Source organism: Diceros bicornis, chromosome 29 (genome assembly GCF_020826845.1).
Source record: "Diceros bicornis minor isolate mBicDic1 chromosome 29, mDicBic1.mat.cur, whole genome shotgun sequence".
Lineage (NCBI taxonomy): Eukaryota > Metazoa > Chordata > Mammalia > Perissodactyla > Rhinocerotidae > Diceros > Diceros bicornis.
Genome location: NC_080768.1, coordinates 21583018 through 21604304, shown reverse-complemented (window position 1 = coordinate 21604304; position 21287 = coordinate 21583018). Strand labels below are relative to the sequence as shown.

Here is a 21287-nt window from a genome sequence, read left to right as displayed (position 1 = left end):
GTTTAAGCAGCAAGGAGTTTATTTGGGATCAAAGAATTGCAATTCGGGGAGCACAGATTCAGGTAGAAACCCAAATAGTGTCCCTGTTACAGGAAAGGGGCTTCGAGTTTTTATGATGAAAAGGTAGGAAGATGAGGTAAATTGTATTATAGAAGAGTTCATTGGTGCTAGATGAGGTAAGGCTGGGTGTGTACTTCATAGACTGGCTTGAGATTCGGTCATCAGGCAAAAGGCTAGAGTTGTCCTTCCTTGATTGGTTAGCAATTTGGTCACCAGCAAAGTCCAGTTTCATCAGTTCTTACAAACAAGATGGTCTTGTCCTTACTGACTTCTTGGAATGTTGGCGGTTTGGTCCAGTTTGGAAGATAAAGAAAACAAGACATGCAAGGCAATTCCTCTGAAATGGTTGCTCCGGCTCTATTTTAATATGTCTCCACTCATGTCATCTTCCACAAGACAACAGAATTTCCTGACAGACGTATGTGAGTTGTGAAAGAAAGAAGTCAAAATGATTCCAATGTTTTGGCCTGGACAACTGGACGCATAGACATCAACTGAGATGCAGAAGGCTGGAGGGAGAACAATATCCAAGGATATCCAAGACCCTTGAAGTCTTGGAGTTTAGATTCACAATTTCATCTATTTCCTATTGACTGGAAAGGTCAAGGAGGAGTGGGATTTGTCATTTTGCCTAGGCATTCATTTGAATCCGCGGCACTGAGAGTCTGGGAAGACTCATGAATGAGCCACTTCAGGAAAATGCCTAGCTAGACATCTACATCTCAACAAAGCTTTGTTTTTCTCTACTTATCACTTCTGGGGTTACTTTCTTGAAAAGATTAAACAACAGCAAAAACTCTTCATTGTGGAAATAACCAGAAGTGAGAAAGAAAATTTTAGCTAAAGTTGAATATTGCCTTAATTTGTGGTTTGAGAATAGGCTCTGAGCAAGCAATTTTTTATTTTTTATCATGGTAAAATAGACATAACATAAAAATTTACCATTTTTAGGTGTACAGCTCAGTGACATTAATACATTCACATTGCTGTGCAACCATCATCACCGTCCATCTCCAGTGCTTTTTTATCTTCCCCAACTGATACTCCATATTCATTAAACAATAACTCCCCATTCTCCCCTTCCCATAGACCTCCGCAACCACCATTCTACTTTCTATCTCTATGAATTTGACTATTCTAGGTGCTTCTTATAAGTGGAATCATATATTTGTCCTTTTGTGTCTACTTATTTGACTTAAGCATAATGTCTTCAAGGTTCATCCATGCTGCAGCATGTGTCAGAATTTCATTCCTCTTTAAGACTGAATAAGATTCTATTGTGTGTATATACCGAATTTTGTTTATCCATTCTTTGGTTGATGAACGTTTGGGTTGTTTCTACCTTTCGGCTATTGTGGATAATGCTGCTATGAGCGTTGATGTACAAGTATCTATTTGAGGCCCTGTTTTCACTTCTTTTGGGTACATACCCAGAATTGGAGTTGCTGGATCATATGGTAATTCTGTGTTCTGTTTTTTGAGGACAGCCATGCTGTTTTCCTGGAGCAGGTGATTTCTGATGGAAGTATGATTCCAGAGAATCCTTTATACATCCTTGGAAACATGTCCAAATTTGAAGGTCTCTAGAGATCTCCATGATGTCTGTATCAATGTCACTGCAGCAATTTTTAACTACCTTGTCCTTTCATTGTGCAGCAGGAAAGTTGGTGGTCAGGGAATTGTGAATAATCGCATTTTACCCGTGCAGCAGCCTCCATTATTGGGGAGTGTGTCCTTCATGAGAACACTGGCCATCGGGTGTGCCCAGGGCAGAAAAGTTGAGAGCTGCTGGCTCACTGTACATACATAGTCTAAAATTCAACAACAGTTTTTGAGTAACCAGAGCACTAATGCTAACTGGTAGAAATTTTATCTTTTTAAAGAGCAACATGTTAGCAAGTACAAATGGTACACACACTGGGTAAAAAAGAGCTGGTGGGAGGAGTGGGGGAAACATACCTGTTTCTGCGGATGTATCAGTAACCCGTGGTGTCAATCACGAACCAGATCCTTATCCGCAGCACAGGGGCTGAACACGATTCACGAATGAATAGCAAGGTATTTGTATTGCCTGAGGATCTAGAGTAAGCGAAAATGGTTTTAGGAACAGAGAGCAAAGATTAGTACATATAATTGGGGGAGAGATCTCGGCAGGAAATAGGAGATGCAGCTTACATGCTGAGGAAGAAACTCAGTCCAAATATTGATGACTATCTTATTCAATTCTGTACACAATGTCTTACAACTTCCCATTTACATTAATGAATACGTCTAGCATATAATTAGTGGTATTTGTATAATATTACACTATTATAATATACTGTGTCTTATAGCAGTGGTAGTGCAAATCTTTCATCTGTGGTTGCCAGTGTATGATTATATCAAATTTGCTTTGGCTGCAGCTGAATATACATACTATTACTGCAATTACTGTCAGGTAGACTGAGCTAGAGCTGTAGGTAAATGCAGCGTAGGGCAAGGGGATTATCTGCTGCAAGTAAGAAGGGAAAGGCATACTGTAACTCAAGCTGAGATCAAAGAAAGATTGTGCGTGCAAGAAGTTTACTTCGTGAATGTATGACAGTGAAGTTACAAAAGAAAACAGTGCTTCCCAGTGACCCAGTACTGAAGGGTGAGCCAGTGAATAGCTCTATACTCTTCCTTGTGTGTGTTATTAGATATTGTGACCCAGCACTATACTGCAATAATTATTGCTGGTGCTACTGTTGTTTTAAATCTTATGATTCATCCCTTCAAGGGTGCCACTGTAAATTCTATTGCAGTGAGCATCATAAACACAAAGGCTGGAATTACGGCTTTATACAGTTCCTTTTTCTGGAGTGCTACATAAGTGTCAAATAATTTACATGAAACTAGAAATACTGGTTTAATTTTCAAATGTGTTATCTGTGCTCAGTTATATGTACTCTGGTCATATAGTACTCAACGTGTGGCTGCTAATCATGGGAAGTAGTTTTAGAAGATTGTTTCTTTGGAGAAGCAAACAAGAAGCATTAGTTTTTCTCCTTAATAAATCAGACAGCTATTGTTTGGTAGTGGGAAAAAAGTACTCTCAGTATAATTCTGAGTATACCAGGTAATAAGAGATTGATATAATGACAAATAAAAAAATACACTGCAAAAATTGTTTCTATCTGATCTTATATATTTTTTAAATGCTGAAATAACCAAAATACAAGTGGGATATTTGCTTGCTACCAATAAATAAATGCATGTATACATATATAAGAAAAATGGGCAAGATAATCATTAAGGCCCTTCCACTTCTAAAATTTTGTTTCTGACTAGTAAGGGGAATGTTCTCAGTATCTAAAACTCCTACCTGATCTTCCCCCTGATAGTAGACAACCATTATGTGGAAACCAGGTAGGACTTTGCTGAGGGTGTAGTGTCCACCACAGACTTGCATGGTTCAGAGGAGTCAATCATGCTTCTCAGGCCCAACCCAAAGAGGAGCATCTGGAACTGGAAAGAAAGGGAGCGGAGTCAAAAAGATCCAGGCATTGTAGGAACTTGAGTTGTAGCCGTGTGTGGAAGAGGAGGACCCATACATCTCTATAAACAGGATGAGTAAACTCACCTGCACTGAAATCTGCACAACTTGCTGGCACTGGGAATCTTTTCTATTTTAATTTGAGACAGAGGGATTAGAGGATTCCATTGAGTAAGCTTTGAAATGAGGACACTAAGAGCAAGGGACAGCCCTGAGATCAGATATCCTTATTTAACTGCATTGGTTAATAGGTCAGTGATTCAGGAATGGTCTTGCCCTTTGCTAAAGGGAAAGTGGCAGTGAGTTTTTCAGGGCTATACTCATGAGACAACATCTTCATTCCCCTTTCAAAACCAGTAAATTGAAAGACCTACACATCCCTAATGATTAAGTACAAAGAGTCAGTGAGTGTGTTCCCAGTCTTCAGTTGGAAAAGTCAGATTTTACACTGTCTATTTCTGTAGAGTAGATCTACTTAGATATTTCAAGCAAAGACTTGGTCAAGTTGCTAATGGAATATTGAGAGAGAGAGATAAACACTTCTAACTTGGAAGGTTTTCATAACTGTGAGAATTACAAATTTCTATTCCAAGACAGATTTGTGTTCCATCTCTCTTCTTTGTCAGGCTCTACAAGTTAGGGATGTGCCTTAGGAGTGTGTCTGGGCGGTACTGACCTAAAGAATTATCCTTCTTTCCCTGTACTGCTGAGGAGGGCGGTCAGGAAACCCCTGTCCCATCTCCTAACCTTCTTCCCTGTATCACCATCTCACTCTTGTCCTGGGAACCCAGAGCTGTATTCCTTCTGCAGTTCTTGAAATGAGAGCTGAGGAAAGCCCAGCTCCAAGTACTACCCTGAAATAGGACCAAATATTTGAATTATTTGTGCCCAAAATGTGTAAAATGATCTGCATCCAGATTATGTTTAAGTTGATTGGTGGAGGAGGGTGACAAAAAGAGGACATTTTACACCCCTGCTCTCCAGAGCATCCCTAACCAGAAGTAACAGGTAGTGACATGAGTATTAAACACAGACAGGCCAGGATGTGAGAGCAACCCAAGAAGGAACGTCTACCGAGGACAAAGAAGCCCAGAGAGGTGCACAGTCAGGAGGTCCCGGGTGTCACAGATCCTGGCAGGCCGTGCGGAATCCTTGAAAGAGTTTTGGAGTCAGGCAGACTTATATTTAGATCCTAGCTCTGTATATTATGACTTGACTGACATTAAAAAAGTTATTTTACCTCTGTGAGACTATATTCCGAACTTTTGAAATTATGATGATACCTACCTCACAGATTGTTCTAAGGTTAAATGAGATAAACGTTAAAAAATTTAGCACAGTCCCTGGCAGGTAGTAAACATTCAACAAATGCTCCCTTCCTTTAGTTTATTCTCACCCCTCGTCATCTGACTGCTACCCCTCACCAGCCACTGATGTCCTCTCCCCCCATCCAGCCTTCACCCCCCTCAAGCTGCAGTCTTATTTCGGAGAGTGTTATGGGCTGAACTGTGTCTCCCCCAAATTTATACGTTGAAATCCTAACCTGCAGGACTTCAGAATGTGACTGTATTTGGAGATAAGGTCTTTAAAGAGGTAATTCAGTTAAAATGAGGTCATTAGAGTGGACCCTAATCCAGTATGGCTGGTGTCCCTAAAGAAGAGGAAAGTTGGATGTAAAGATGTACAGAGAGAAAACTATGTGAAGATACGGGGAGAGGATGGTCATCTACAAGCCAAGGAGAGAGGCCTCAGAAGAAACCAATCCTGCTGACACCTTGATCTCAGACTTCTAACCTCCAGAACTGTGAGGGGAGGAACTAATACAGGGGTCATCACTGAAGCCCTGCAGTGGGGTGGATGCTGCTCTCCTAGCTCAGCACGTAGGGGAAGAGAATGAGAGCAGCCCCTTGTTTACTGCGGTGGAAGGGAGATGAGTTTGGATGTTGCAAACTCAAAAGGCTTCTGTTAACACAAAGTAGCTCATTTTTGTAATATTGTTAATTTACAATTTTGCAATAATATTGTTTCCGGTGCCTTATGCATTAGAATGGCTTTTGATGGTTACTATGGAGAGCTAACCACTCAGGTAACAAATGACTTGCCTAACCTTTTGGACTGTAGCCAATTCTTAAGTAAGAGACTTCCTGTACGTTGGTTTATCTTGTCTGACTTACTGTTGTTCGTTTTTGTCTTTGATGTTATTTCGTACCATGCTTCAGGAAAAGATCTCCAATAATCCCTCGACCATTTTCCATGGTTGTTTGGTACTTTCTAGCACATAGTTTAGATCAGTATAGTTTGTTAGATATAAATTCTGGGTTAGAGGCAGGAGGAAAGCATCAAACCACCTGGGAAATCCTACTTTCCCCCAGATTCCACAGCTCCTCCACTCCTCATATTGAGATTCTGATGCATGTCAGGCCCTATCAGAATCTGGACAGGCCATGGTGGGGTATGGGTGGAGTGGATTTGAGAGGAAAAGAGCTCTGCGAGGGGTAGGGAAAAAAAATGCAGTTTAAAAATTCACTGGTTTAGCGGCTGGCCTTGTGGCCTAGTGGTTAAGTTCAGCGCACTCCGCTTCAACGGCCTGGGTTCGGTTCCCAGGCATGGACCTCCACCACTCGTCAGCCACCATGCTGTGGCGGCGACCCACATACAAAATACAGGAAGATCGGCACAGATGTTAGCTCAGGGGAATCTTCCTCAGCAAAAAAAATTCACTGGTTTAGTGCTTTCTCATTATGTTAATTTGCCCACATTGTAATTCACCTGCATTTTTCTGCTTATTCACACTCAAAAGGTCTTCCAGCAATTTATTCCCACCAACTAGGCATTTCACTCTCCAGAAAACTGTAGAACTCCTGCAAGCTAAAAATACACAGTGTACTTCTGTCCCCAGATTGTTTATAAAACTGTTAACTCTAAACTTTGGGGAACTCCTGCTCTTAACATGTCACTGTTTAGTGATGTAGTTATGCCCCATATTCAACTAACATTTACCAAGCCCCTGATAAGTGCTGGGTTCCATCGTAGGTGCTTTTACTTACATTACCTAGTTTAATTCTCAGAACAGCCCAATGAGATCAATGTTGAGATAAGGCTAAGTAACCTGGCCAAGATAAAACATCAGACAGGAGGCAGAGCCAGATTCAAACCTCAGTGAGGGACATGAAAAAGAAACAAATAAAAATAATTACAGATTGTGCTGAGTGCCAAGAAAGAAACAGTATATTGTGATAATGATTGCGGGGGTGAACTAGACAGGAGGGCCTCTGTGAGAAACTGACATGTAAATTGCCACCTGAAGGATGATCCAGAGGGAGCCACGTGAAGAGCTTTTCAGACAGGGTAGAGACACTAAGGTTTAGTGTGTTCTAGAAACAGTCAGGTCAGCCTATTTGCAGCTTAGTAAGCAAGAGGATGAGTGATGTGAAGCAATCTTGGAGAGTTAAGTAGGAGCCAGATCATGTTCCACCACTGGGGCCTGAATAAGGAGACTGGACTTTATTGTAAATTCAGTGAAAAGCCATAGAAGAGGTTTTAGTGAGATGAAATCCTCAATTTACATTTTAAAAGAGATCATGGTTTTCTTATTGCAAAATATGTTTTTAAGGGACTGTGTAGGGATCCAGTGAGGAATGTAGATTGCCTGGCACAGTGCTTGTGGTTAGGACTATTAGGAATGTCAGATCTGGCTTTTATGGTGACTGAGAAGCCTGAATTGGAAACTATGTGTTTGGGGTCCAAGTTCTGTGCTGTGAAGCTTTAGCCTTACTCTTTGTTTCTATTCTGAAGCTACTTATCTGTCCTTGACAGAATAATTCTTACAAACCCACTGATAAATTTATTTGTAGAATGACTTTTGCCCTAGCTTTTTAAAAGTCAGTAATTTTGTTGGTATACATCAGAATAGGACTGAAGATAATTTTAGAGCCAGAGGAACCTTCAAGATAAAGTGCAAATTTTTGTTTAAACAATAAAATTATAGCCCAGACCTGCTGAATGTCATGATTGAGGTCACACATATTGGGAGGACTGGACTAGAGTCCCCGTCTCCTACCACCCAGTTAAATGCAGGTGCAGAGGATCTAGGGAGGGGACCATGTTAGCATGTTTAAGAATCAAGCAGCCCAGAGTAGCTGAAGCATCCTGCACAAGAAGGGGAGTGGCATGAGATGAGGTTAGTGAGCAAGTCAGGGATGGCAGTTACCAATAAAATTAGAAGGACATATGAGGGTTACAAAGGAAAACAAAGTTTGATAAAGACTTAAAAATGTAAGTAGATCTGTTGTAAAGGATATAAATTCAAAAACATTTATTAGGAAGAAAAGGACACAGTTGGAATTCAACTGGAACTATCAATGTGAATAGTATATTTTTCTTAGGTCCATCGTTAAAATGGTCTAGCAGCAATGCCACCAGTATTCCTGGGAATGATTTGTAGTGTATCCTCCTCCTGTCCAAATTTCTATCTCTAATACCTTGAAAATGAGCTGGAGCTACTTGAAAAGTAGCTGAAAGGGTGAAGGATCCCGCATCAACTGGTTCCCACTGGCCAATTTAGTTAACGAATTCACTGTCAGTTCCACAGAATATTTCAAAAAGAGCGTAATTGATTCTGTTAAAGTAACTTGAGTACCGAGAATTAGCGGTAGGGACGGTGTTGTGACCTTGACAGGAGTGACAGCAGTGGAATATTGGGGAGGAAAGACCAGTTGGAGTTAATTAAGGAAGTAATAGGAAGTTAGGTGGGGTAAAGACAGTGCACTTGGATGAACGTGAAAAAAAGTTTTCCTGTGAAAAGCCCAGAAAAATGGGATGGCAGCTACAGTCCTGAGGTAGCTCTCTGCTGAGGTCAGAGGAGAGATTTTGTTAGGACAGGAGATATTAAAACATGTTTGTCCTGCTACATATTTGTTTTAATCTTCTGAATCTGAGCTACTTCTTTAATGAATTGAAAATGTTTTAATAACTATGTCCTTGTTTTTTCAGTTAGTTTTAACTTCTAACTAAAAAATCTCATAAACTTTAAGCTTTTTGAGCACAAGGATGGAGTCTCATTTACCATTTTATCCTCAATAGTGTAAGTACAGTATAGTGAATGTTTTTCAATAAATGAGTTAAAGATAAGCAGGAAAAAAAATAGAACTTGGCTATAAAGTTATTCTTAAGATTCTTTCATTAGAAGCACATCTTTATTTTTGGTATTCTTGATTATCAGACTGCATATTTGGGGCTAAGACGTGTCTGTGTCAGACTGAATTTGGAAATAGCATAGTGCTTTTATTTAGAAAAGTTACTAAGTATACACAATATAGGTAAATTATTCCTCCAAAAGAGAGAGTTTGAATTTGAAGACAAGAAAATTCCAATTAAGAAAAATATCACAACAATATACATTTGCAGTGAATGTACCAAAAACCAAAATTGTTCTAGTAACAATTATGTAACTGTTCTTTGCTAATTTAAGGGAGGGAAGTACATTTTTTATCTACTATGAAGGCGTATTTCAGTATCTGAAGTTTTGGATTTTGGATGCACTTATGACTAAAAGTTGAACTAGATTTAAGTTACCAGCAGTTTACTGGGCTGTACTTATCAATAGATACAATTTTTGACAACAAACTCTTAATGTTTAGTGATTAACGTATAATCACTAAAGCCAAGTTTTAAAAAATCAGTTGGTAAAAATATAGGACTGGAATAATCTTTGAGATGATCCCCTGCTTTTAGTCGACTGAATTTAAATCAATCTAGACTGAATCAGCTCTAATATTTTTACAGCTCTCTAGAGAATAAGGTTTGATAGCATTCTTAGCAATCATATGGGTGTATAAATAAACTTAATTTGGATAGGATTATTTGTAGTCAGGTTTTTAGAGTATGACTAAAGATTTTATTATTATTTTCTCTCTAGCAGATACATAAAAGTGTCTGTAGTTAATTTGCTAGATATAATTCCAATTTATTAATTTATAATATAAAATAAACTTGGCTTGAGAACTGATATAAAAGATCAATTTCTTAGTAGGAAATTTCCAGAATAAAACTCAATTATAGATTTAGAGTGTGTTGATTAATTTTATGTGTCAACTTGGCTAGGCTGTGGTGGCCAGTTGTTTGGTTAAACACCAATCTGGATGTTGCTATGAAGGTATTTTTTATATGTGATTAACATTTAAATCAACAGACTTTAAGTAAAGCAAATTACCCTCCATAATGTTGATGGGCCTAATGCAATCAGTTGAAGGCCTTAATATAAAAGACTGAAGTCCCCTGAAGAAGAAGGAATTCTGCCTTTAGACAGATTTCAGACTTATCAGCCCCACAATCATGTGTGAGTCAATTCCTTAAAATAAATCTCTCTCTCTCTCTCTACACACACACACACACACACACACACACACACACACACCAATGGTTCTGTTTCTCTGGAGAACTCTAGTACACAAGGGTTGGAAAACTTTTTCTATAGAGGGCCAGATAGTAAATCTTTTAGGCTCTGCAGGGCCATACTGTCCCTGTCACAACTATCCAGCTCTGCCATTGAAGCAGAAAAATAACCATGTAAACAAATGGCTGTGTCTGTGTTCCAATAATTTACAGAATTAAGTTCCAGTTATTTACAGAAACAAGTGGCTGGCTTTATTTGGACCAAAAGATGTAGTTTACCAACGCCTGGATTAAATGATTGCAGCCAGAGAGATAAGAGGGGTACACATTTTTGTGTGTGTGTGTGTGTGGTATACATTTTTAAGGATGTTTATTCAAGCCGGCTTTGGATCAAGAAGCAGTTTGTCATCCTTTTGTGTGTTAGGGGTGATTACTTTGGCTGACAGTCTTGCTCTTCAACTTTGGTTTTACGTGTTTTATTTTTACACAAGAATTTCTTAAAGGTACTACTACAACAAAAAGTAGCGCTCTTATCAAATCTAAACTAATGACTGACCAGCCATCCTTTTCTCTAACGCCCCACTCTGCCTCTTAGAGGAATGATTAATGAGGGAGGAGGGGGTTAGGCAGAAGGGTAGCCAGAAAACAGAACTGGCAACCCAAACTACCAGCCTTGCAGTGTCTGTGACGGTTCCAGATTCCAAGATGTAATCCTTAAAGGCCTTCATTTTGCTCTTGGCAAACAGGAACACCCTTGGTAACTCTGGTAATAATTTACCATTCCCACATTCTCTCTTCTCTACACCATCAGTGCCAAGAAAGTGCTGTGATTCTTTAGGATCTTCCAAGAAATCAGAGTCCTTGTCGCCTAGCTGTACCACAATTAATCAGGGAAGAATTTTAAGCTCTGGAGGAATATTGGAAAGTTAGAAATCTCTAAAGCAAAATATTATCATTATAGACCATGGATCAGAAAGAAATTAGGCTAATCCAAGATAAAGTTAGGCAATAAATTTTTGAGATGAAAATTAAAATTGTGACCCAGTATTACTATCGTATGTAATTAGATGGTCACCAGACGTACAAATGGTAAATGTTTTATTGTAATAACAGCACTGCTCTTATTCCCAAGAGTCAATTGCATCTAACTTCTTTGGGATGTATATAAGATTTAGGAATTTTTTTTTAAAGTCCTAATCTTTTATTCACTAAGTTAAACAGATAATGTCACATCTAATAGATCTTTTCACTTTAAGAGAGGTTCTCGCATGGACTGCCACATCAAGAATGAAGTTTTTATGTCTCATTATTACTCATTATTACATTGTTAAGGATGAGTACCACCATTTTTGTTTATACTAAGCAAGCTTCTGGAATAACACATCTGTATAAAAGGCAAAATATTGAGATATAAGTTATTTTTCACTTTTTATTTTCACTTGTAAAGTCCATTTTCATTCAAAATTTTGGATTTAGCCTGTACAAAAAAAATTACTTTTCTCTTTGTAATTTTTCTTCATGTTTAGTCCCCTTTCTTGTATGTTGTATAGTACAGTTAGTATTAGCAAAATTAAACATTATATATCATAATTGTTTTTATATTTGGGAGGCTCACTGTGTGCCAGACACTATGTTAAGTACATTTCATATATTACCTCTTTTAATTCTCACAGCAGCTCTAATGATACAGCTGTTGTCATTGTTGCATTCATTTTGTGATGGAATAAGCAGAATAACTTGTGTGAGCTCGCAAGTGGCAGAGATAGGATTGAGCTTTGCCTGTCTTGATCCAGAGTGTTTTCTCTTGAGTACTGTTAGGCTTAGTAAGATCTTTTTCATTTTGACAAATTGAACTATAAGCAAGTAAAATACTAAGAAAGAACCAAAACGGGGAGGGAAAAACCCTACAAACTTATAAAACCTTCTGTCTTCAAAGTTGCTTGAAGCTCAGTCGAAGCCAGCATGTCCTTCAACCTTTTCCTTTTTAAAGGACCATGAACCACTTCGTCTTCTGCCCGCTCTCCTTTACGTATGAGGTACAGATATTGTCTTGGCTTCTGGAGAAATATACATACTAGCGGGGGAGTACAGATAAGATTACTGTTGGTTTTGTAAATTACTAGCTGAGTTTCTACAGTGTGCCAAGCTGTCATGTAAAAGAAATAACTGCTTTCTTGAGTTGCTCAAGCCCACAAAAGAAAGAATTAACATTTCTTGTAGGTCTGCTTTGGTATTCCACTTTCAAGTGATTCAAATTAATTGTGTTTTCTTCTATTTGTCTAAATCACTTTTTTATTCAGTCAACATTTATGGGGCAGAGGCTCTATGCCAGTTATTGTTCTTTAATGAGGAACTAATTTTAATATGATCCAGGAGAGCCCAAAGTCATAACATTTGGTCACATGAATGAAACTTTAAAATTGAAAATAAAAGAATTTCTGGGATAGAATAAATTAATATACTACTCACTGTGACTTTGAGTAAAGCTCATTTGTCTCCATTGTCTTTTAATAAAAAATAGAAATACCTATATTAATTTACCCGGTTTAGCTGGTTTTAAGAAAATGTGATAAAGATGGGTATGAAACATTTGAAATTTCTGTATGTGTACAGTTGGAGAATAAGTATCAGCATAATTTTAAATAGACCAAATTGAAAAATTCTGTGAAATAATAAAATTAAATAATACTGGATAAAACTCAAAATTCACATTAAAACCCAATAGTTATTTTTGGAAGATCCGTCATAAATATGTTCAGTATTGCTATTTAATTCTCTTGCTGATATAAATAATCAAATTACATTTGACTTACCATCTATATTTTTCCAAAAATGAATCTGTATTTTCCATATGTTATCTTTATGTATATATATATTAGAAATGTATATGTGGCTAAATAGCAACCTTTTCTTAAACATTTATAAAATGTTTGCATTTGAAAATAACCTTGTATTCAATGTGTTTTATAATAAGAAAGGAAATGTTGAAATTGACAACTCTTCCACTAAACTGAAAATTACAAGGTGAGTCTTAGACCCACTAATTAGGTAAATATGGTAGGAGAACATTAGTTTCCTCAATATTATAAAGCAAAACCTGGAAAAGTCCATATATCTGTTAGTGAAATAGGTTAATTTGAAAGTTTTGATACTGTTATTTAATCAGTGATGTCGTAATATTTTGCTAGTGTTTATTAAATAGTTTGAAAATAGTCGTACAGCTTTATTTGCAACATATGTAACAGATACAGATTACTATGTAACGTGTAACAGATACGGATATAAAAGGCTCTCAATAAGTAAAGGAGAAGTAGACAATAGGAAAGTGGTAATTCACTCAGAAGAGAGAGGAAAACCTATCATTATATTTTTAAAATAATGCTAAACCTCACTAGTAGTCAGGGAAATGAATACTAAAACAGTGATTTTTATTTTGGGCTAAAATGATGACAAAAATTAAAGACTTGTTTTACATTTATGGGAGATGGGATAGGCTCACAGTCCTTGTGGGAGTGTAATTGATACAGCCTTTTTGGACTTTCGTATTTTACTCTATGAATGTTATTGGAATTATTTACCGTAAGCATGCATCTATGTGCAACCTGTTTAATTGAAAAAACTAGAGGATCTGTGGATTTTGAAGTACATTTAGGGGAAAACAGACTTTGAAGGGCAAAAATAGCTTTAAAAAAGATATCTTTGAATGCATATCCAGCCATTATGTGGTCCAGGTCAAGAAGATTATCAACTATGCTAACTGTACTTTTTCTGTTTTCAATGTCATTTTGTTTTACTGTTTTCAGTTCTGACAGCTAGAGTCATGGGTTAGCAAATACATTTTCTTTAAAACACCGGCACTTCTGGAATGGTCAGTAAGGGTCATTTATACATAAACGCACAAGTGGAGTAAATTGCTTTTCCATTTTCTTAGATTAGCTGAAGGACTGGACATTTTATCCAAGGAAGAATTGTACATAGTCAATTTTGGAGCACTTTTGAAGACAGGGAAGTCAGTGGCTAGAGAGAAATAGATAAAATGGGAGCAGTAGGGTCAGATATAAAACACAAGCTTGCCTAGGGTCCTTCCTGGGCCCTCAGATTAACCACTTCAGAGATTCTAGGAGAAAGCAAACTCTGATGCTCTAGCCTCTGATTTACAAGCACACTTGTGGAACAGGCCTTTTGTGAGTAAAAGATCATCCGTGTCATTCTGGGGTCAGAAATGTTGAAAGAAATTGAAAACCCAGGAAACATTTAAAGGAGCCACATCAAGGTTGGTAAGAGATCTGGAAATCATATATTATTTGGGCTAAAAGAGAACATTTAAGGGGGACACAATAACTTTAAATATGTGAGGGTCTGTCATTTAGATTTTCTATTATTTTTATAGATCAGAAGCCTAGATACCCTAGGTAGAAGCTACAAAGAGGCCGATTTCAACACACTATATCTTTTAATCATTCTTAGAGCAATCCAGTAATGGAATGGGCTGCTCTCCAAAACTGGGCTCCTTCAGGCTCTAGAAATGCCTGAACTGACATTCATTAGCTCTCCTGGGAAGGAGGTTATTGGATCAGGTAATCCTAAAAATCTCTCACAACATTACCCTCTGACTCCAATGTCTCTTAAGACAATGGAATTATATTCCAGGGCTAAGGCCTGGAATACTGTACCTCTTTAAAAAGCCAAATAGGAACAAAAATACATAAATAAAATCAAATCTTCCCTTGCTACAGCTGAGGTAGGCCAAAATTTCCAAAAGGCTTTAGTACAAATGGAGGAAGACCAAATGGGAAACAAAACAAGTAAACAATACAAAAGGTAAGAAAACTGTGCCTGGACTACTAAATACAGTTTCTTGTCCCAGCTTGTTTTAGCTCTGTGGTATCTGTTCTAGTCTACCTGCCACCTGGGGACGTTTACAACAGCCCCTAAGGGATGGCAATTTCTCAGGCACATTGTACAAGTAGGGAACAATTACTCATTGGGCATAAGAATTGGTACTTATAGAAATTTGAAAAGAAGGATGTGTACCATGGACACAACATTTTTTTCTTTCTGGAGAGCCAGCTAGGTGGTTGCCAGCTTATGAAGACCAATAAGTGTCTCTGGGAATGTAATGACCTGGAGAACGTTGCTTTTATCTGAGCTCTGTAGTTGAAAGGAAAACCAAGAAGCCAGTTGATACAGGAGTAAGACCGCCAAGGGGCATGCTTCATGGGCTTTGTTTTCTGCGTGGGAGCCAGGGGTACAATGCCATTAGAGTCCTGGCTGAATACAGCCACCAGTCTCCCTTCGCCACCCTCTCTCCCACAGTGCTCACCTCTCCTCTAAATAAAGTTGAACAAATATTTAAAGAATGTTGGTTTGAAGGGGAGCCAAATGATTAAACTACTCAAGTGCTCTAAGTCTCTGTCAGGCCCTATGTTTGCCATAAGCTTCATATAACCTATTACCTATCTCTTTTTTCTATTTATTTCTATAGTGTCCATGGAAGACATTGGAGAACAAGGTAAGATATATTATATTATTATTTTAGATATAAAATTTTTAAAATAGTTCAGAAAACAAATAGTATTCATTTAGATTTGGTTGGAACTAATAAATTATACCCTGAGGATGTGGAGACAAGATGGGGTTAAAGACATCTCATTCTGTTAATCCCCAGACTGAATTCTGTCAGACACTTGGCAGACAACTCTACCCTAAAATGGCAGTCATTGTGCCAGAGATCCTTGGGGCTTTGAGATCCGGGAATATCAACAGTCTCCTGTTTCAACTCGGAATATTACCTCATACCTAAGTCACCTACATAATTCATGAAACATATCATTGCTCTTGTTATATCACACCGATTTAAGTGTCTCATTGAGTAATTTAATTTTTGATGATTCTATAAATATGAGTATCAGCATTCTTTAAAAAAGTTTAAAATTGCTATTAAAGTTGTAAGATACCAAACAAGCTAATAAATTAGCATGATTTATTCAACTGTGTCTTACAGAATTGTTATATATTAATTTATTATCCGGAATTAATCATTATCACTGTATACAAAATTGATATTGTATATTTGCATAGTACTTCAAGACTAAAACGCAACAGGGAGTGTGTTTATATAAATTACCTGAAAAAAGTATTCAGAATGCTTTTCTTAACAGTTGTCTCGTGAGAGTAATAAGACACTTGAACTCCTGTTGGAGGAAATCTCTCTGTGTCCAAATGGTCTCTGTTTAAGTGTGTTGTCATTAAAACAGTTAGGGGTGCTAGATTTGACTAGAGCTAAGCAAATAATCAAACAGGTAGGAACTGCTGTTGCTATTGTTTGTCAGTAAAGCAACGTTCTTAAAGCCTTAATGTTGTAACATTTGTTTAATGCTATGTTTATTATTTAAGGTTGCAGGCATAATTGCCTTGTTTTTACAATTTAGGAAAGGTCTCTGTTAGCCATTTTGCCAGTGGTTGGGCCTGTCTACAGATGGGAGGGTTCTTTTGTTTTGTTTTGTTTTGTGAGGAAGATCAGCCCTGAGCTAACATCCATGCCAATCCTCCTCTTTTTGCTGAGGGAGACCGGCTCTGAGCTAACATCTATTGCCAATCCTCCTCCTTTTTTTTCCCCCAAAGCCCCAGTAGGTAGTTGTATGTCATAGTTGCACATCCTTCTAGTTGCTGTATGTGGGACGTGGCCTCAGCATGGCCGGAGAAGCGGTGCGTGGGTGCACCCCCGGGATCGGAATCCGGCCGCCGGTAGCCGAGCATGCGCAGTTAACTGCTAAGCCATGGGGCCGGCCCCTAGATGGGAGGGTTCTAATAATGGGTGTAGATTATGTGTAGAATAATGCATTATTAGGGATTTATAATTATATAGTATTAGGGATTTTTTTTAACTCTTGGCTTTAGGTATAAAAATTTCTTATTTGAGTTGTGCTTATTCCAGTATGATATAAATGAACTTATTTACAATAGTAAAAGTCAATATAAAATGTATTTATTATAATTGGTAATTTTGTTATTTTAGAACAAGTAGATCTTTTGTGAATACCATGATTTTAGTACATATTTGCATATTACAATGCTAATTATGTTTCTCTCATTTTAGTTGTGTGCCTGATTGCTTATCATCTACTTTTTGCAATGTTTGTCTGGTCATATTGGAAAACTATCTTTACATTACCAATGAATCCTTCAAAAGAAGTAAGTTAAAATATTAGTAAAGTTATTCTAAAGATGGAAATCAATATGCTGATGTCTGAAGAATGAATTTTATGTCTTTTTATTAATGTTGAAACTAATTGAGTATAGTGATTATTTTTTTAATATGTCTGTTAGTAAATACTTGAATTTTCACTTGGCAAATATTATTTTTGCACTAGATGAGCATTATATTACCAATATGAAATTTATTATGTGTTCCATTTCTACTTTAGAGTCAGATATCAGGATGGATGGATGGATAGATAGAGCTGAAGGTAGACAAGCTTCTGTTATAATTATCATACTAATGGTGTATTAGTTGGCTGTTAACCACCAGAAATAACAGCAAAAAAATAACAATTTAATAATCTGCTCTGCATTCAAAATCTGTAGCTAATCCATAGCTGCCAGGTACCCAGGCTCCTTCTGTCTTGTTGCTCTGACATGTGTAGCTTCCATTCCCAGCATCACCCCTCTTGGCCTAAGATGGCTGCTCCAGTTCCAGCCATCATGTCCACATTCCAGCCAGCAGGCCAGAGAAAGTAGGAGAGAGGAGTAGAAGTAAATGGTCTTCCCTTTAAGGACACTTTCTGGAAGTTGCTGATGCCATTTTCACTTAAATTTAGAACTTAGTTATATGACCACAGTTACTTGCACAGAAAGCTAGGAGTGTAGTCTTTATTCTCAATGACCATGTTACCCATGTTAGAAGAAGAAAAGAGTGGATATTGGGCAACAACTAGCAGTCTCAGCTACAGAAAGTGTTAAGTAGAGTGACATGATCAAAATTTGCATTTCGAAACGATCATTCTGGCTATTTGTTTCTGGGTCTGTCATCCTGGTTACGTGTTCTTAGAGCAAAGGGCTATGTCTTCCTCATTTTTATATCGTCGGCACTTAGTCCAGTACATGTTTGTTGAATAGAAATAAACTTTGCTCCAGTAAGAATAGTGTTGTTTTAGTGGGCCAAGTTAAAAAAATAAAAAAAAGGTCTAGGCATCACTGTAAATTGTTTCCTGAAGTAATGCAGGAATGTTTGAAATGCAGCTGTGGTCAAAAAGGCCAGTAAATATGCTATATGGCCTGGGAAAGGATATTAAAAACAAAACCACAGATACTTGCACACAATTAATGGTATGCTTGGCCTAAAATGAGTGAGATATAGCCTTGTTTTCTTCTATATCTACTGATTTTTCTTTTCCTACCTCCTTTTCCTCCCTCCTACCGTATTCACTTCTCTCTCATCTCTCTTACCCCCACGCTGGCCTTAGCTGTAGGTTTGAAGGAAAATGCTGACTTCTATCGTAGGTGATCTCATCCACTCTGGAGGTTTACTATGACCTCTGTGTTCACAGTTCCCAAATCTATTTCTAGCTCTGACCTCTCCTGTGAGTTTCCAACTTATGTCTCTCCCTACCAAACATAGCTCCTTGGTCATCCCGCTGACACCTCAAACGCAACACGTCAAAAACTGAAGTTATCACCCTCTCCTTCCCCAAACCGTGACTCATCTGTTTCTTCCACCAGTTAATGCCACTGCCATCTACCGCGTCATTCCAGCAAAGGCTTGGCAGCCATGCTTGGATCCTCCCACTTCCTCGCCCTCCCCCAACATCCAAATCCTGCTGATGTTTTCACTCTCTAATTTTGTTTTTCATCATTGCCCTAATTAAGAGTCTCAGTCATCTCTTTTGTCTGAGACATTGCATTCTTCTCCTACATGGTGTTGCTGTTTGCGATCTTGCCGACATTCCCTTCCCAGAACTCTGCAAAAATTCATCCTTCACCCGGAAGCTAGAGTGATTCATCTAAAAACAAATTTAACCCTTTGACTCTACTGCTTGTATCGTTCAGTGACTCCACATATCCCACAGGGTAAAGTCCAGTCTCCCTAGTTTGGCAACAATGACTCATCTAAATTTCTGACGTCCCACTTTATACTCTAGTAGTTCTTAGTTACATGTAGTTTGCTGTGTACACCATGCCGTTTTTTTCTTTCTAGAATATTCTTTTCTCCTTTCTCGTCCAAATAATTCTATTTTTATTCATAGTGGCAGCTTCTTCTTGATCTTCTTTGCTGGTTCCTGGTTATCTCCTGAGCCTCTAAACCATTGGATTGTCCCAGCTCAATCGCTGGACCTCTTCTCTTATTTATCTACGTTATGACTTTATATATCATCTCAGTGCTACAGCTCTCAAATTAATATCGTTAGCCTGGGCCTCTCTCCCAAACTCCAAACTCATTTCCAGTTACCTATTTGGCATCTAGTAGGAATTTCAAATTTAACATACCTGAAAACAAACTTCTGATTTCCCACCAGCTCCCTGAATCCTCCTATTCCTAAAGTTTTCTCGTCTCAATAATGGCAACTCCATTATTCCAGTTGTTCAGGTCAAAAACCTTGGAGTCATGTTGGCTACTCTTTTTCTCTAAGATCCCATATCCAGTCAATCAGCATATTGTGTAAGCCATATACTTAGGGTACCCACAGTGTGAGCTCATGCCCCTCCACTGCTTCTACCCTCGTCCAAGCCACCCTCATCTCTCACTTGTATATTTCCAGTACCTTTTGACAAGCTTCCTTGTTTTTGGACTTGCCCTCTTCTGTATATTTTCAACACAGTATCCAAGGTGAGCCTTTCAAAACACAAAACAGATCATATTCTTCTGCTCAGCACTTTCCTGTGATATCTTTGCTCACTCAGAGTAAAAACCTAATTCTCTGCTACAGCCTAAAACACTGCACGTGGCCTGGCCCCACACCGCCTCTCTGACCCTCTTGAATATTGCTTTAATCACATTGGTTTCCTTGCTATTCTGTCAACATGCTAGGCTTGTTCCTCCTTCAGGGCCTTGAAACCTGCTACTTCCCCTTGACCTAGAATGCTCTTTGCACAGACAGCTGCATGGCCAGGCCCCTCCCTTTCTTCCTATCTCTATGTTTCTGCTCAAGTGGTGCCTGATCTTGGAGGCTTTCCGTGACGACTCTGTATGATACAGCAAAACCCTCTCCCTGGCATTCCCTCTAAACCTTGCTTTGCTGGATTTTTCTCCACAGCATATCATTCTATAATTCATTCTGTGTTCATTTTTTATACCACCCCTAGAATATAAGCTCTACAATGGCATGAACTTTATCTGTTCTGCTCACTAATCCATCCCCATTAGGCCCATAGAAGGTACTTGGTACATATTTGTTGAATGATTGAATATAGGGAAGAAGTTACGTGTACAGATGCAGGTTTGTGTTTGTAGCTTTGGCAGGAAGTTGAAGTGACTTCTAATTTCTCCCTAAAATTATGTATGAGATCATTGGCTAAGAATGATGAGGGTCGTGGGTTGACAGAGGTTTGGGAGAGCAGCGAAGTGTCGAAATAGTGGTTGGAGAGAGTGGAAAAATGAAATGATACAAAACACAGAAGAAATAACACAGTATTGAGGGAGCAGTTGAGATTCATAACAGTGAATTGACAGCTGTACGAGGCTTTGTTGGATGATTTTTCTGCAAAAGACGTGTACCTTATTCAATTCCTACAACTGTGTGGGATAGATATTATTTATTACCATTTTATGAATGGAGTAGGCTCTGAACAGGAGCTAATTATCCTAAGGCACTAGTGCTAGTGTCTGGCAGAGCTAACATTCAAACCAAAGTTGTTTGGACCATCAAGGCTACACTCTTGTCGCTACACCGCACTCTGGTATGGAGAGGGGACACCACATTGGTGGATGTGCCCAGGACATCAATTGGAGCATGGAGAAAAAATAGCAAAACTTCTATTTATGTGTTATTCTTTTAACATTTCTCTTTTTTAAAGTTTCATATATAAGATCCATAATATATTAGCTAACAGTACATTTATAAACAAATAAATATGCATATATTGGCAGTGCCACCTCAAATTATTTTTTACTGCTAGGGGTACATGATCAAAAGAGTTTGGAGACCATTATTGTGAAAGAAAGAGCCCTTGATTGCTGGTTAAGAATTTTAGGTTATTCTGTTAAAATGCAAGATCTTGGGCTAATCTTCTAATTAATCAGCAGCTGGAGACCCTTACCTATAGAGTAAGGGTCCTGGACTTAAACTGACAATAATGTGCTCTCAGGTGCTAAAAATCTTTG

The 21287-nt window shown here is 38.2% G+C and overlaps 2 protein-coding genes across 2 annotated transcripts in view; both read left to right on the top strand.

The window, feature by feature from the left end:
• Positions 1-10193, top strand: part of MICU3 (mitochondrial calcium uptake family member 3) — a 156233-nt gene extending 146040 nt beyond the window's left edge. Inside the window, exon 16 of the transcript XR_009216026.1 lies at positions 10181-10193. The gene's annotated coding sequence lies outside the window, so the exon portion shown is untranslated. The remainder of the gene's footprint in view (positions 1-10180) is intronic.
• Positions 1-21287, top strand: part of ZDHHC2 (zinc finger DHHC-type palmitoyltransferase 2) — a 65915-nt gene that overhangs the window by 10033 nt on the left and 34595 nt on the right. Inside the window, exons 2-3 of the mRNA XM_058525092.1 lie at positions 15453-15479; positions 17067-17161. Of these exons, the coding sequence (XP_058381075.1) occupies positions 15453-15479; positions 17067-17161 (122 nt within the window). The remainder of the gene's footprint in view (positions 1-15452; positions 15480-17066; positions 17162-21287) is intronic.